This window comes from Neolamprologus multifasciatus, chromosome 8, assembly GCF_963576455.1.
Source record: "Neolamprologus multifasciatus chromosome 8, fNeoMul1.2, whole genome shotgun sequence".
Taxonomy (NCBI): domain Eukaryota; kingdom Metazoa; phylum Chordata; class Actinopteri; order Cichliformes; family Cichlidae; genus Neolamprologus; species Neolamprologus multifasciatus.
The window spans coordinates 3546034-3564061 of NC_140446.1; the positions used below are offsets into that span (position 1 = coordinate 3546034).

The 18028-nt window shown below is 38.8% G+C and overlaps 1 protein-coding gene across 1 annotated transcript; it reads right to left on the reverse strand.

Moving 5' to 3' along the window:
* Positions 1 to 209: 209 nt before the first annotated feature.
* Positions 210 to 7191, reverse strand: LOC146512224 (receptor activity-modifying protein 3). The gene is made up of 5 exons (XM_085170533.1): positions 7068 to 7191; positions 6770 to 6844; positions 5463 to 5567; positions 5158 to 5311; positions 210 to 815 (listed from the first exon to the last, which is right to left on the reverse strand). The coding sequence occupies exons 1-5, from the start codon at positions 7102 to 7104 to the stop codon at positions 581 to 583; spliced, it is 606 nt and encodes a 201-aa protein (XP_085026659.1). The 5' UTR covers positions 7105 to 7191; the 3' UTR covers positions 210 to 580.
* Between the last annotated feature and the right edge of the window lie 10837 nt (positions 7192 to 18028).

Sequence of the window (18028 nt, forward strand, 5' to 3'; positions counted from 1 at the left end):
CCGCCATAACCCACCGCGTACCATAAGAACGCCGAAGGTCTCCTTTCGCGTTCCTCAGGAACGCCGCGGGACGTGACAAAACGTCGGCATGTTACGCCTCGGGAGTGAGAACGGGCTGCTTAGGGTGACATTTTGGGGGAAAAATTTTTCTTCCAGTTACACTGAAAAAAACACAGACTCATATGTTATATATAGACACAAAAAAGATGTTATTTTAGGTAATATAGTTTAATTGCATATACATTTTCCCTCTATATAGATTACACAGTCAAACTATGCAATTAAATACATTGCATATTTCTCAGTTAGACAAAAATGAAACAAAATAGCAAGCTCAGTGCTGTGTCATTGTTTTTTAAACATCATGTTCATAACATCTCAGCCAAATTGTCTTTCAAGCGCTTATGCATAGCTGCTGATGTCTACCACGCAAAGTGAAAGTGTTACAATACTCGTAAAAACACAAGATGACTTAACAAAGCACATTTTTAACCACATTTAAACGTATGACTTAAATCTTGTTAAAAAAAATACACACATCAGCCTCTGGAGTAAATTCTTGTGTACAACAAGTGCACGTCTAACTCCGAGCAACCAGATAAACCATGATGGGGATGAAGCTCACAGAAAGGAGAGTGAGGCCAATCACCACCTTCTGAGGGGCATCTTCAGTCATCGGATCGTTCTCATTGGTGCAGTTCTGGAAGAATTTCAAATGGATGTCGATAAAGAAGTCTTGAATATCAGGGTTTGGGAAGAAACAGTCCATCATTTTAGCCAGATATTCCATGCAGTGTGTTAGGTCACTGTAAGCTCTGCAATAGATGGAGAAAAGTTAATGGTGGGGGTGAAACAACTCCTCTGATAATGAAGAAAATTTGCTCAAATGTGTTAATGTACTTGTATTTGTTTTTTCATCAAAGTATGAAACTTGCAATGTTTGAAAGTGTGTTATTGATCCTGCAGTCACAATTTGACTTGGATGCAGCTAAAGTATGTAAAAAAGTAGAAACCTCAACAGAGTCAGATATAAAAACAAAAACAAAACAGATAAAATATGGGTGTAGCCACTCTTACATCACGGATTAGTTAGTGAAGTCTTGTAAAGCCTTGAGCTAAGTGTTTTACCTCAAGGGCAAAGGTCACCAGGTAAAGCATAATCTGCATTATCCTCCACTTCTTGATAGCAATCCTTAATTAATGATACTGGGTTAAATCCATGCTTTGACCTGAAGTGCACCTCCCCAGATTTATAACCATACACCACAGCAGACCTCAAAGGGTGTGAGATTTCTGCTTAGTACTAACATGTGGTGTAACATGGTACATTGAATAATACTTTTCTAATTTTTCATCACTAATGACGTTACACCCTCAGTCGGTTCTGAAGCCTCCTGTGTTTTTGCGTTTCCATAACTTCAAGATTTATTAGTTCTGGGTCCAACAAGAGCTTTTTAGGATCCCGGGGTTTAAGTCCAGTGTTTGGATTTATGTTATGGGCTCATGATTCATCCTCTTGGAGTTATGAAATAATTTCTCTTCAAGCTCTGTATTAGTTAGTCTCTAGTTTAGTTTTCCTACTACCTTAGTTTTATATCTATATTTCTAGTTCTTAGTTTCCCATTTTATTTAGTCAGTCCCCTTTTGTGTCCAGTTTGTCCTGATCTCATCTCCCGGTGTTCTCCCTAGGGTTCCCTGTATGAAGTCTGTTTAATCTCTGTGTTTGTTTCTCTTTCTGTTCGTTTGTGTCCAATCTCTGTTTCAGCATTTGGGTTTTTTCTGCCTTGTTCTGTTATTTCCTGGTTTGCTTTGGCAGCCTCAGTCTGGGTGTGGGTCGATTTAGTTCATCTGTGTTTCCTGGTTTGTTCCATCTCCCTGATTTCTTTGTGTGTATTTACGTCCTTAGTTTCCTTCTGTCCCTTGTTGCGATCTCCCTCTATGCTGTGTTTGTCTAGTTCTGGTGGTTCGCAAAAGTTTTAAATTGGTTTAGTTCCTTTAACCTCCTAGGACCTGGCGTCCACATATGTGGACATCACATGTTGGGTTATTTAGACCAAAATACTCAATTTTGCTCTACAAGGGCCTGATATCCACTTACGAGGACATTATACTGCTACTGTTCTATCGAAATTTTAAACGAATATCCTCATACGTGGCTCTTATTTTTCCTAAAAACAAAAATAAGGTTAAAAAAAATATCTGGTAATTCTTTGTTTTTACATTCATCGGGCCCCAATATGCCCAAATATCAAAGAGAAATTAAAAATGCATGCCGTGGAGGAGTCCGGGTCTTAGGAGGTTAAAGCTGATGATTTTCTTTCATCATCCAAAAACCTCCCAAAACATTTAATCTCTTAGTTTTTATCCCAAACATACACCAATAACTTTTAATTTGATACGCTTTTGTGCGGGGTGGCGGCATATTTCATAAGAAATTATAAAAACATAGATTTTAAGATTATGAGATGAAACTGTTGAGCTGGACCCCCAGGCACTGAAACTGAGCAGCAAATCAACCTTGAGAAAAACTGTTGTGGTTAAACTGCTTCCTGTTTGAAATTAAACAGAGGAGAGAGTGGGCTGAAGGAAGAGACCACTGCTCATATTAACCCTTCGGCAGGAGAGGCACTTGTTCTCTTTAAGCCTGTTTGGATGGTGAATATTTCCCTTTGTGACTTGTTATCGACCTAATGGGCTTTTTGACTTCTTTCCTACTTACTTTGTAATTTAGATGATATGATCACTGTTTTACAGTACAGAAACCAAAGCAAACACTACTATATTTGAGTATTTCCATATCCCACATCCAGTCTGGTACATATATTTAAAAACTGTAGTAGCCAGTGACTTTTAAGATCAAAATTTACACCCAGATGACGCTCACAAAAGTCACATGTCAGGAGTTGTTAAGCACCTCATTGAACAGTCATTCTCTAAAACACATGCTTTCATTTGAGTAAACCTTCAGATGATCTGAAAATTCCAAGGTTGGATATTCAAAGCCAAAAAAACTTTTTGCAGTGACTCCCAAGCTAGGCGAGTGGCTCCAGCAGATCCCGGGAACAACATCGGAGATCTCTGTCCAGAAGAGCGCAGTCCTGGGAACAGCTAAGATACTGCGCAGGACCCTCAAGCTCCCAGGCCTATATATATATATATATATATATATATATATATATATATATATATGTGTGTGTGTGTGTGTGTGTGTGTGTGTGTGTATATATATGTATATGAATTTTTAACTTCTTAAAAAACTACTACTGCTACTAGCATGGCATGTTTCATTTTGTTCTATTTAACAAATGAAACAGCGCCCCTCTGGTTAGAGGTCAAAAAGGGTACTGCAGACATTCATCCGGTATGTGGAGTCAACTGAAAATGACATCAGTTGATCAAAGTTTATCACAAAAATATTGTTTAATTATTCGTTTGGTGTCATGTATTATTGTAGGGTCTACCTTAGAATATACAGCGCCAATTGTTGTTGTGATTTGGCGCTGTATGAATAAAGTTGAAAGGAAAAATGTTTTGCCACTGGAAACTGAATGAAAGAACAAGCTGCAGAGTAAAGTGAGAGATGAAGACAATAAGCGAGAGCTTAGCTAGCAGGAACTATGGACCACTTCAGAAGAAATGGGGCTTGAGGTAAACACTCTCTGCATGCTTTCCTTCCTGCATGTGGACAGTTGTGGACAGCCTGCTGAGGCCAACTGTTGATGTCACTGGCAGGAGTACTTTGATACTAAGGTACATTTGGCGTGTAAACTGTTAACACTGACTTTGCACTCTGACAATTTCCAAAGAGTTCAGTTGAAACGACTGAAAAAAGACGATTCGACCTGCATCATTTCTGTCTGCCGTTTATTTACTTTACGGCTCTTTGAAACGTCGCGGCAAAATGTCGAGGAAAAGCACCAAAATTTTTAAATGGACTGACAATGAGGTGGAGTTTTTGCTGCGAGTAACACAAGAGTACAAAGTACCGAAACCAAGTGAGAATTAAAGAATTTGAAGAAAAGCTATCTGGAGCATGTACAGACTGATATTAATCTTTAATAGGGCTGTCAAAACTGAGAGCAAACAAAACAACTGCTGTCCACCATCTTAGTTGAATTGGTCACGTGACTGCATCACATGACTAAAATGCTTCATCGTTTTCGAAAGGCTCCATTTTCGCTGTCCACACTGCGACTCGAAAACTGTGTTTTTAAATTTACCCACTTTGGAGAGCATTTTAAATCTCAGTTTTCCTTGACCAAAAACGCCATCGCAGTGTGGACGGAAGGTCAAAACGGAGAGAAAAAGATGCGTTTTCAAACAAAAACTATTTAGTGCGGATATGGCCTTAGACAGAAAGAGCATAGAAAAAGGTGCTTGGGTAAAAGAGGCAAGTTTTGTGCTCAGAGTAGCAAAGCGCTTTAAAACAACCAGTCCATTACCATTTACTTTTAAAGCTCTGTACGTAAGTATGGACTTTTTTTTTAAATTAAAATTGACAAGGTATTGATGTGTTTTCTTATTCCCATAATTACATTCCATAAATATTAAAGGGAGCCCTATACAGCCCATCTGTGGCAGCATCCCACTGCAGTTCCTCGAGTGGCCACATGGGGCTGGCACCAAAAGTGAGTCGATCCCCAGAAACTCTCACATTCAAATATGTGAAATTTCCATCCAGTTTATGTTGTTGGTGCCTTTTGAAGATTTTTTAATTGAATTGACTCTTTAAAATATAATATTTGGACATATGTGAGGCTGTCCAAAACGTTTATAACTTTTGTGAGTGAAATTCTAGTATGTTATTAGCCTGTTATTCAACACTCTATAGACCAGAATTATGGAATATTTTATAGTTTCAGGAGCAAAACTTCGCCAGTTTCATGTCTATGACATAGACTTTAGTGAAAAAGCACTACTACCCTGAATCTTTGTGCTTTTTGAAGATTTTCTGAAGAATAAAGATTAAAAGGTCACGTCATGTTTCTTTAATACTGAATATTAATGCAAAGAAGTCCAGAAAAGATGATTACATATTTCTCAGTATTAATTCTAATCATGCTGTTTTGTCCTTCAGAATATTGAGTTTTTAAATGCATAACAAGCATTATTCAGTGTGTTAAACTTGGAGATTTGTGGATATATTTATTCAGTTACCTGATGAAACGTTCCTGGACACACCAGTTATCTCTGCCGATATCCGACATGTTCTGGTGAAAAATTTCACCACAGTAGCTGGAACTGAAGAGTTGCAGTAACTCCCGATCACAGTTTTCCCCAGTAATTTTATTTTCCTCATCCTGGAAACTCTCTGCAAAGTAATCAAAGATTTTTCTGACACATATGAACTAAAAGGACACACACGTATAAAACAGAAGCTGACGCTCGGACCTTTTTTTCATGTTTAATCTGTACTATATGCACAGCACGTAAATAAGACGTGCTGATAATCATTAACTTACCTTTATCTTCTCCGATAACAGAACCTTGGTTACTTTGCAGTTTGTCCTCAACCGCCTTCTTCTCTTCGTAAAATGTGGATGTCACGTTCTTTGGTTTCAGTGTACCTGCAGGCAAAACATTTTGTTTCACTCTAGGTATTATTGCACCTTGAATTCATAATGGTTGTTTATCCAAAGTGGAAAACGTTTTGCATTTAAATTTGATTTATGCATCGAAAAGTCCTGTTTAGAAACAGATATGTAATTGGTGGACTTAAAACAATAAAAAATTCCTTTAAATCTGCATTCTTCCTTATGTTCAGAAGGGGGTAATTTCCTCTGCTGCGAAACAACTTCTAGATGTTTCCAAGTCTATGAAAAAATAGTTTCCAACTGCCTTGATCTGTGTCTCAAGCAGACAATTTCCTGGCTTCCTGGCTGACTTAATCACTTGTTTATTCTGTCCATTATGAAGGCAGTTGCATGTCATTTATCAAAATCAGCGTATCAAAGCACTCCTGTCAGTAACTGAAGAAGTCACTTGGATGAGTGGTGAAACATTTCTCCCACTGAAAAGGCTGGAACAAAACGCTCTGCAATTATTTAGACAATCCAAAGTACAGTGCACCAAACCTCTATCGCCCCCTCCTGCATCGTGGGCCCATGTCTCTCTGTTAGGCTGGGTTGGCTTTGTCCCATGGTCTAAGGCCACCAAGTGTTTGGTTTGAGCCCATAAACCTGGCCCAGGGCTGGAGCTTTGTAACCCTGTTCTGAGCAGGCTCTTTGGCTAGCTAGTATAACACACTTTTTGTGATCGCTCAAGCACCCAAACCCGTCCAACACAGGATCCAATCATTACATGTGCTGTGTTGGACAGGTTTCTTTTAATCCTATTGGCATTTAAATGATTATGAATATATAACATTTGTGTGCATTTAGTTTGTATAGATGCCATCTTTTCAGATACACTACTGGAGATCAGTCACTTTCTGCAGTCAGGTGAGCTCTGTCCTCAAAACACATCATCAGTGTTTACAAACATCAAAAAGGGTGTAAAGATATTGATAAGGTAACGAATTTGCCAGACAGCACGTTTTCTTACTTGCTGCATTTTATGAGCGATCTGTTTATAAAACCCCTCAAAGGTTACAGTCTACTGTCATCAGATTTATGTTACAATTTATAGGCAACAGTTGCATTTTTCTAATGGAAAAACAAGAGTAAGCCATTCACCAGACCAAAATGGAGCCTTTGATGGTCTATTTCTGACCTCCACTTCCATGTTTGACATTGTTGTACAAAGTATTTGAAGTAAGAAATGAACTTACTGTTGAATGTTTGGTTCCTCCCAACTTCATCGAGCTTTCCCGCTGTGCTGTTGGCTGATTGTGATGTCACCGTACCTGCAAACAACAAGTTCAAAGATGTTCCTTACGATCAGGTATGCCAGTCGGGCCACTTTTAAAAGCAATGCTCTCACTCTGACTTTCATTTTCCTCTGCTGTTTCCTTCATTACGCCCCCACACACGGGGAAAACAATTCATGGAAATATTAAAGCAAATCCAAAAAGCAGGAAATGTCCACAAAATCTAAAGAAAAACTCTCAAGTGAAGGCAAACACATACCGAGGACAAAAGCAGGCAAGAGCAGGTAGACGATCATTGTGGACAGCAGTCGAGGCAGGTCTGTGACCCAACGTGTCTTTAGAGGCTATAATTTCCCTCCTGGAGCTCAGAGGAAAAAGGAAACCCAGCCCTCCTTATCTCAGCTTGCTGCAGATGCGTCTGAGTGCATTTGTGCCATGGTGTCATTGAGAGATCCTTGTTAAACATGCCTAGTGTTGGAAAACGAGCAGATAAAGATGCTGATCTGACAATAACTTGATATTATAGCATGATCAGATCAAAGACGAACCTACCAAAGTTAGAGAAAGAGGTTACTGAAGAAAATAAACCACAAGTTAGTCCAATTGTTACATAGTCAGAAAAAGCTTTAACTGCAACCATTTCAGCCTTGCGAGTGTCCGAGTAAAACACCCGCATATATTTTAGTAGCTAATTTTAGACACTGAATGTTGAGAAATGAGTAGAAAGGGAAGCGCAGATTAGCTTATAAAGTGAAATTCACTGATCAACATGTTTAGTTCATTGGTTTTCAAATTGTGGGTGGAAGCCACAGCAGCTGCAATGTGATAGACAGGGCAAACCTGTGGTGGCTGCTGCTAAAATATTAACTTGGGTGATAATTTTGTATTAATAATGGGTCAAAAGTTTGGAAAGTAATCTTTGTTTAGCTTCTAAAGGGCGGCGCACCAGAAAAAATGTTGAGGACTCTGCACTCATTCTGCTCGAGCCAGTCAACATAACCCAGCATGAAAAATGTGTATGTTGTAAAAGATTTTAATTGGTAGACTTTTCAGAAGATTCACTTCACAGTTACAGCTGCTCTGCATCACAGAAGCTTTCTAATTAATGCACCATCAAATGCAGTAAACTGCTTGTTTAACTGTTAAACAAGCAGGTTGTTGCATTTGAGTCAGAGAGTTGGATTTTCTATGATGTGTTCAGTAAACATCAATGAGCGTGAACTAAGGAGTTGGGGAAGAAAAGTGACTGAACTTCCTTAAGTTTCTTGAAATTGTTTTAACCCTCATTTTTTGGAGTGTCTTCAGTTTTAAGACCAAATGGCAGAGATTCCCAGGAATTTAAAGAAGTCCAGTTGCTTTCTTTCCAAACTCCTTAGATTACTATGACCTGGATGAATGAGAACCTACACAGACATATTGCCATGCACTTTGGGAGGAACATTCTTGAACTGCTGTGACATAAAAGGGAATCAAGAAAACTAGCAGATTATGGAAACCACCTCCACTTTAACCTAAGACGCAGACAGAGCAGACTTATTCCCAAGAGTTTGCGCCATGGATCCACGGTCAGGGCACATAAAGTGAAGTTGATTCTGCAGAGAGCACAAAACCAGCTTCTAAGTGAAAGGATAAGACACTTCTCAGAAGACCCTTATGAGGAAAACATCGAGGGAACAGTTTACCCTACCCTGGAGCCAGGCCCGGGGAGGGTGCCTGGGGGCGATCGTCTGGTGGCCGGGCCTTAGTCCATGGGGCCCGACCGGGCATAGCCCGAAAAGGGGACATGGGCCCATCCTCCCGCAGGCCCACCACCCACAGGAGGCGCCGTTGGGTGCATTGTGTGCTGGGCAGTGGCCAGGAGTGGAGGCCCTGGTGGACTGATCCCCGGCTACCAAGACTGGCAATTGGGACATGGAATGTCACCTCTCCGGTGGGGAAGGAGCTTGAGTTAGTGCGTGAGGTTGAGAGATACCGGCTAGATATAGTCGGGCTCACCTCTACACATGGCTTGGGCTGTGGAACCAGCCTCCTGGAGAGAGGCTGGACTCTGTTTCAGTCTGGAGTTGAAACTGGAGTTGTTCGATCATAAGAGTGTCCATAAGTGCACGTGGCACCAGGACGCCCTAAGCCACAGGTCGATGATCGATTTTGTAATCGTATCACCAGACCTGTGACCATATGTTCTGGACAGTCGGGTAAAGAGAGGGGCTGAGCTGTCAACTGATCACCACCTGGTGGTGTATTGGATCAGGTGGCGGGGGAGGACACTGGACAGACCCGGCGCGCCTAAACCTGTAGTGAGGGCGTGCTGGGAATGCCTTTCAGAGGCCCCTGTCCGCGAGATCTTCAACATACACCTCCGGCAGAACTTCAACAGTATTCCAAGGGAGACTGGGGACATTGAGACCGAACGGACCATGTTCAGCATGTTCTTTGCCGAAGCTGCTGCAATGAGCTGCGGCCACAAGGTGGTTGGTGCCTGTCATGGTGGTAACCCCCTATCCAAATGGTGGACATCAGAGGTGAAGGGAGCCATCAGGCTGAAGAAGGAGTCCTATCGGGCTTGGTTAGCCTGTGGGACTTCGGAGGCAGCTGACAGGTACCGACAGGCCAAGCGGGATCCGGCTGAGGCAGTGGCCAAAGCAAAAACTCAGGTGTGGGAGGAGTTTGGAGAGGTCATGGAAAAAGACTTTCGGACTGCCTCGAAGAGATTCTGGCAAACCTGGGTGGTGGTCCCCATTTTTAAGAAGGGGACCACCACACCGGTTTTAGTCACGGTTTTAGTCATGGTTTTAGTAACGCAGTAACGCAGCGTTCCTACAGGAAAGTAACGGTAATCTAATTACCGTTTTTCCGATAGTAATCCCTTACTTTACTCGTTACTTTAAAAAAGTAATCAGATTACAGTAACTGTCCATCTCTGGTTATGACCAGAAAAGAACTGACTTATTTCTGATGTTTTTTAATGATAATGAATGCTTTATTTATGGGTGGACATGTGAGTGGTGAACAACAAGGAGCCAAGGATGGAGCCCTGGGGAACACCCCAGAAATAAACACAACTCATTTCAGTAATGACGTTTGAGCTGGAGTGTCATTAACAGTCAGTGTGTCTTCCTGTACGTCTTTACCATACAACCCCAAGTTAGTAGTCATACTAAATAATTATATTTTTTTTTCTGTTGTCAGGTGGCAGACTGTATATTCATATTTTTGTGGTTTTGCATTAAGTAATTGGATGCACTCTGTCCTATAGACATATGATAGGCCTGCTGCAGTCACAAAGTTTGTAATTGTGCTGGGACTTTCCCAGTGCAAGTTAATGGGCAGCCCAATTTCCTGATTCGTCATGATCCTTCATGTACGACTAGTAAAAAACACTCATAAGGGATTTCTTCCTTCAGGAATCAGGAAGAATGTGCAGCATGAATGTTAGACAGGAAACCCATAAACTGTGTGCCTGTCTGGTCCTATTTACTAACACGACATGTTGTTGTTTTCTCCGTATTGTTATAGAGTTTACCTTCACTTTACAATGCAAAATGTCTTGAGGCAACTGTTGTTGTGATTTGGTGCGATGTAAGTAAAACTGAGTTGAATTGACCTGAATTGCTCATATTGTCATGATAACTTAACCAGATGTTGGGAAAAATAGGCGACCTGAAAGTAAGTTTACATTTCACACAGACAAGCTTTTACCCACTACAGATACACACAGAGGTATGAAAACAACAACTTCCTGTGTTTTGTGGTATTAAATGTGCAGGATGTCAGTTTTTTTCAGCTGGCTTGTCGGAGACAGGAAACTAAACTGGCATTCGGGGGTTTGCTGCTTGTTGACAGACATTAAGGGACAGTCAAAGGGTTTTAAATGGACATCTGCATCCTGGTTACAATCAGGTTTCTAAAGCAGTGCTTTTGTACTTCAGAAACCTAGTTTTGAGGTACACAGTATGACAGCAAGAGGAAAAGTGAGGTTGCTATTCAGGTGTATAAGTGCTGCAAAGGCAGACTTCCAGCCAGGTGACAACGACTGAGGAAGCACGAACAAGAGTGAAGGTTAAAGGTCACAGGAAGCCAGGATCTTAATGCAAACAAGTGCAAGTTAAATGAACAAAGTCAGATTGATTTCAGATTAACAGTTACAGGAAAGAGAGCTTGATTGATCTAATTTATACATCACAGGGGCCTGCTAAATTACCACACTGTAACTGGATACTAATATCTATTACGCGTGGTTTTGTATGCATACTAAAATAACTTTAAAGAGCATTTGATCCTTCCCAAAGAGGAATAAACAGAAATAAGATTTTCTCATTTTCTTAAATGTGAGTTTATCATGCAGATCATTTGTGCTTATAGTAAAATGTTAAAGGCCCCTAATGAGCCAAGAAAAACTCTGATCGGTTATACAAAGATATGCAGAACTAACATGTTAACCTTGTAACAGAGTTAATCATGTTCATCTAGACGTGCTGTCTTCACTGACACCACGCCGCGTCACCGGCTGTCCCTCTACTAGATGACAATCTGATATGTGGTGAAGCTGTTTTCCCCCCTTTCTTAAAGAAACCACTTAAATACAAGTGAGACGTTCAGGTGTTTCGAAGCTATTTTTCCCCACACGTCACTTTTCACATGCGTGAAATCTTTCAAAGTCAGTCTTTGGTGGTTGATTTATCAACCTGAGTAAAACAACAACAACAAGAACTCTGCTTTACATTATTTGACTGAAGGATAAACTGACACAAATAAAGGATGTCTGAGTAAACAAAAACAAAACATGTTGATTATTTTATTCTCAAAAATCATTTTGATGAATGTTTCAACTCACGAAAAACCCAATTGTGCATTTGAGCTTTATTGATTAAGGAAATGATTGAACTAAGTATGAAATATGATGAGTGGTCACTTTTTTTAATACATAGTTTTTATGTAATTCAAGTTCCTTTAACGCTAACACTACATTATAAAGGCATATCTATATTTAATGTACATCACCCACTAATAATGGCCTGTTGTTATTGCACATTGAATTTTATTATTTTCATTTGTTAGTAATAGTAGTTCTACACTACAGGAAGGGTTACGCGTGAAAGCCACTAATCAAAGAAACGTATCTGCTTAAAATAATTATATGGGGAACATGAAAGATTTTCTGTCTTAAAATAGATCTTGGGGGCGGAGGTGTGACGTTGTGCAAAAGTACCATAGTTAAGACACATTGTCAAGGCAGAGAGTGTGTTTCCTGTTATTTCTAAGAATTCAATGCACAGTTGTGTATTTTTGGATGATTTCCCCTTAGTTGAAAGTCACACCTTCTTGTGGAGCAGCCACAATTTCTGTATGAATGAAAAAAAAAAACCCCTGTAATGGTGAATGCTCATATTAATCATACACACCTGTCAGACTGCTTCAAACACTTTATTACACTTTGATTCTTGGCTCTGTATGACATCATTAAAAGGGTTATCCCAGGCACACTACTCTGTCTGTGAGCCAAGACACCCCATCAATCTGGTGTTCAGATCTTCTACTTGTGACGTGTAGCAAATCAAACATGATCTTAAAGGGGGAGGAGCTAAAAAAGGTTGTTTCAGACAGAGGATGAACTCTTCTAAATTGCGAATCCTGCAAAACCTGCTATAGTAGAGTCCTTAAAGGACATATGAAGCTAGAACTGAGTACTAAAGTTTCCCTTTATACGTATATACATAATTTAAAAGAATCACCACAAACACAATTTTTCTGTGAAAGTATTCTTTATTATTGTGTTACAGGCTTTATACAGCACCTGTCACGCAGTTTCATGCAGTTGAAAGTCTTTCACGGATGACTGAACGTCTTAAAAACACTGATGGAGAACATCTGTAGGTGACAAAGATCGACTCATAAAACACATGTGAGGGTTTAGAAAAAACTATCTGTAACCTTCCCACACATCAAATAAACCACTGCAGACTACTACACTGTAGGAGGTACTCAGAGGACACAAATAGACAGTGAGCATTGGAAACAGCGTGCAGAACAAACACACATTTACCAAAAAACAGCACAAAATCAGTGTGTTGTACTATCCACCTATTCTCTTCACAGGGTGTCTGGCGTTTGTGTTTTGTTTTATTATTTCCATAATAAAGCCACAGTACATTTTCATTGGGCAGAATTTTAAAGCCCTTTTGATGCTGGACTCATTCACATGCAGTGGAAAAAGGAAGCAGTTTTTCTAGTTAGAGATCAAAGACTTTATCGTTACATTTAGATAAAAGTAGAAGCAGCTCAATAGCTGCCAGTTTGCATATCTCATGTTTTGTGGTTTTGCACCCTTCTCCTCAGCGGATGAGCCTCCTTTCTTTTAAAATGAGCGAACGACTGCTTCGTCCGCAGCAGCACTAAGCATCATCATGATTCTGAGCCCTGGCTGTCCTGATGTACTACTTACCTCACTGAACTGCTATCACAGAGAATACTGTAGTGTTCAAATGTAAAATTGGCTTTACGTGTGCTGAAACACTCCGTAGCTCTACATTAGCGGCACCTGTAGAAGCATTTCTATAAAATGGCCCTATCAGTGAAATATTTCAATTTCTTTCAAGTTCAGTTTTATTTATATAGTGCCATAATAGGAAGAAACCTCCAGCAGAACCAGGCTCAGGGAGGGGCGGGCATCTGCTGTGACTGGTTGGAGTCGAGGTTAGGAAGACAGGACAAAGAAATGCTGTGGAAGAGAGGCAGAGATGAATAATAGCCAATATTTAAATGCAGAGAGGTGTTTAAACACATAGTGAGTGACAAAAGGTGAGCGAAGAAGAGGAACACAATGCATCATGGGAGTCCCACAGCAGTGTAACTAAGGGTCACCTGATCCAGCCCTAACTGTATGCTTTATCAAAAAAGAAGAACAAGTAAGCCTACAATCTGAGAGCAAAGTGCTTTAATGGGGTGATACAGTATAAGGTCATTAACAGAAGATGGGGTCTGATTATTCAAGACCTTCTATGTGGGGAAAATTTAGGAATTTTATAATAAATATTAAAACACAGGCAGCAGATTTTGTCATGTAGACTTCAGTTTCAGTAAACAAATTCACAAATTCTTTCTCTGGTCTGCTGGAACAACAAATTTGAGTAAATAAGAAATTTCTGGCACATTTTCATTTTATTGTAAAAGATAGTTTCTTTCTTAATGTCAAATGTTTGCTTTGTTTTTGCTTTGTTGTTTAAGGGAACTAATGTCTTTTCACACCTTAGTTTTGTTTTAGTTAACTGTAATAGTATTGCTAGTTTCAACTTGCAGAACATTTGATACATTCACACCTTATATGTGCCATATAAACATGAACAACATGACATTTAACAGTGCAGTACATATAACACGTGTGTGTGTGTGCGTCTGTTGCGGCAGCTATATAAACACCTGTGCATAGAAAATAATGTAGTGCAAGAAATAAATGGAAAACATTTTTCAGGTTTGCTGTAAACATGTGTGCAATTTTAAGTAGCACAGACTATAAAGTCCCCACGTGATGTATTGAGGTCAGAGGTGAGAAATGATCTATTGTGTATCCTTTAAAGAGTGTGAACAGAATTAAGAGTAGTTTCTGTGCTGTGTACAAGTTAAAAGGCATCGTTGCTTTACGTGCCATTTCATTATGTACAGTTTACTGAAATGATGATTCAGTTGGACAGAGGAAGATATCCGAGGATAAAACATTGGACTTTATCAAATGATCAAAATAAATAATCTCCAGATTAAATGATAAATAACATTACTCACAAAAAGAAATGCAAAGAGTAATCTGAATTACAGACAACATGAAAAGTAAAAAAAAACATTTTATGTCTAACGAAGTTAGACATAAAACAACAATTATGATACCCAGACAAACCTGCAGGACTAAGTCAGAACCTAAGACCAACGCTTTATCGCTCTTCTCACCTACTGATCCTTTTCTTAGTTTCAGAATTACGCTTCAGACCGAAGACAGTTCAGCCTCACTGCACGGCTGTTTTTCAGCTGCGGCACAAAAATGTTAATTTTCTAATAACTGATATCTGTGTTTCAGCAAGAGTGTGTTTAAAAATACAATCAAAGTTTAATAAAAGGCATGCAAACCTAAAAGAGTCTGGGGAATTAAACTTCTGCTTTTTGGCGGATAAAACTGCAGAATAATATAAATATAATATGGGCTAATTATGCAGCGCTAAACATGCCGTGTCAGCATTTGTCACAGTGTTTCTATCAGTAGTTGTCACATTAAAAATGGAACATTTGAACTGCTGTCATAGAGAAAACTGTAGCTGTATGTGTGCTTAAACACTGTAATTCTTCATTAGGGGCACCTGTAGAAGCTAATTCAATTTAATAACATGGCTGTATGATAGGTAAAGCTACATAGTGCTCAGTTTTTAGTGACATCATCAGAATGTGCTTAAATTAAAATTATTGCCTCGTGTTTCTACGTTTTTGTAGTTTTTTTTTCCCTGCATGAAGTAAAAAAACACAAACACAGAGTGATTTATAATAAAACATCACAGCCTTAAAAATACAAAGAAAAAATGCAAAGAAAGAAAAAAGGTTTAAAAGAGTCTTTTTCTAATAAAATATGTTAAAGGTTACGTTTTTACAGTTTCTTTAGGAACATCGTATACTGCGCCTTTTGTGGACCAATCAATCTATCAGTGTAGAAAATAACAGATGTGATAAAAAAAAAAACTGAGACTTTAACATCGTTTTATAACTTGAAATCCACTCTGAAGATGCCTGTTTCTGTTCCTGTTTCTCCACCTTTACATTTGTTGAATCCTCCAGAGAGATTTATCTGTACTTATATCACTGTGAGGAATCACAAGGTCAGTCAGCTTATGGAGGTTTTATTCTTGTAAAATATGTTCGTATCACTGAAATATTTCACACATGATAAAACCAGGATTGACTCATTTAGAAATTTATTTTCTTTAAGCATGCCAATTTTAATAAACTACAAATATGTCTTACACACATTTACCTGCAGAATTTTTTAAGGCAGTTTAGCAGCATGACAGTGACTGTTACTTTTATAAAAGGGATGATGTTGGCCTTTAAAAAAAGAAAGTTTATAATAAATATTAGTGATTGCTGATGAGGTCAGATGTCAGGAACAATTCATTAGTTATTCATTAAAATAAATAATAATGTAATAATAACATGAAAATATAATTTTTTGAAGCTTTGAAAAGCTAGACATAAAAGACCAACGGTGATACCTGGAAATCTGCTGTTTTTGGAGGAAATTGTTTTATATATATATATATATATACAAACACTGAATTTTGCCATAATTGTATTCTAATAATCCATTAATGTCTAAATTATCCAAAGTCAACACTGCACTTAATGTTATTTTGTTATTGGAAGCTTATTGTTAATATTTTTTTAAATGCATAGTAAATTATGAGACTCAGTTGACACTTAGCTGCTTAGCTACAGGCAGTTGTTGGGATCCCAAACTTGTTAATGGTCTTCAAAAAATATAAACCAATGAAAATTTGCATATGTTACACACTGACATGGTGTAGATCTTATTATAACACAGTAACAGACAATTAAATGTTCACTTTTTCAAAGTGAGACTGATACAAAAATGTTTTTCTTTCGATTTTTGGTAGATCGTAGTCATTTATTGACCTTTATTGTCACATCGCCAAGCACTTGACTAGACCTGTCTTTAAAGACAAGTTAAATTGAAAATATTTTTTACAATTACTGGTCGGATATCATTGGTGAAAAAGATATAAAGTTCTTCAGATATGCAAAATCAAAAGTTGGAAGTGAAGAAAAACGAGCCAATGACTGTTGAGAGGTTGTTCACAGGTTGAGTAGTAGGTCACCACTTTCACATCGTTTGCACCAACCACACGTACAAACGAGCATGAAGGTTTGCAATCAGAAGTTAACTAAACCACACTGAGGATTAAGGATTGACAATGTGCGAGCTCAGCTGTCAACATGCCAACAAGTTCCCATCAGCAGAAACAGTGCAGAGAAACCTATTGTACAACTTTCTCATGGCCTGCAAAGCAAACGCTGTGGTCTAATCGCTGTTAACGCCTCCGCAGCGATCAGACAACTAGTTTTCGATTTGCATACCCATCATAAATATGCGTTCCTGCACATTTAAATCAGTCAGTTGATCTGACCCATTTCTCGAATGGTGGGAAACGTAATTAAACTGGTAATACTGCTTAATTGGATTCTAGAGCAGCTCGAGTCCAGAATGGAGTTAATGATGTTGCAGCCTGACGTCATTTGGAATAATGGATGCAAGCGCACATTAGGGGTTATTTTGTAATGTCAATATTGACTTCATTTATTTATCCTACTTTACTTACACATAATTCAGAAGATTTACATTTCACAGCAGCATGAGCTTTGGCATTTCTTCATTTGCACTGGTACAGTGCAGCACAATGCAAACTTCTCCATTTGGCCTACAAAATTTCCACTGAACGTCTTGCTAACCTAAAGCATCAAATGCATCGATACTGAACTAAAGGGTAGGAGTTAAGCTGTGTAGATGGCATGACCAAATCACAACAAATTAAAAGTGGGTCAAAGACTGTGGTTCTGTGGGACCAATGGTTAGCGGTGAAATATTTGCACATCGTGTTGCTCACTGGAACAATATACAGTGTTTGTCTGTTTCCCCCAGGTTTTAACAAACAAACAGAAGCCAGTGATTGCTTTCATAGTCTGCGCCACTCTGTGTTACCTTTGTTGCATCCCCTTTATTTAACTTTGAACTGTTGGGTTGCAGTTGCAACATTTCTATGCATCTACACAAATGTCTATTTATGAGACATGTTTACTTTTGCAAAATGTCTGAATATGCTTCTATATTAGATAATCAGACTAGCTATGTCAAGGACCACAATAAGGCCTATCACTTTCTAAGTATCACACCTTCACTCAGGGAAACTACGAGGGCTGAAAATTAGACTCCACGTGCTTCAAAGGGTTGTCGTTAAAAGTTTTATTCAATAAATAACCCAGAGAAGACTCCATTACTGTGCACAATAATATGATCTAGTTGCAAATCTATGACCTAAAACAACTTAATAAAAATCACTTGTTGTTAGTGCTTTCGTGACTAAACTCTGAAATATTAGGTTGAACATGAAACTTCAACACAAAGTTTGAATATGAAACTTCTGGTGGTTCTGAAACCACTTGAAGTAACAA

What these genes read in the sequence shown, in the direction of transcription:
- LOC146512224 (XM_085170533.1), bottom strand. Translation starts at nt 7,104, where the DNA reads ATGATCGTCTACCTGCTCTTGCCTGCTTTTGTCCTCG. An exon ending in CTTGCCTGCTTTTGTCCTCG is followed by an intron (nt 6,845 to 7,067) that starts GTATGTGTTTGC and finishes TGTTGTTTGCAG; the next exon opens with GTACGGTGACATCACAATCA. An exon ending in TGTTATCGGAGAAGATAAAG is followed by an intron (nt 5,312 to 5,462) that starts GTAAGTTAATGA and finishes ATTACTTTGCAG; the next exon opens with AGAGTTTCCAGGATGAGGAA.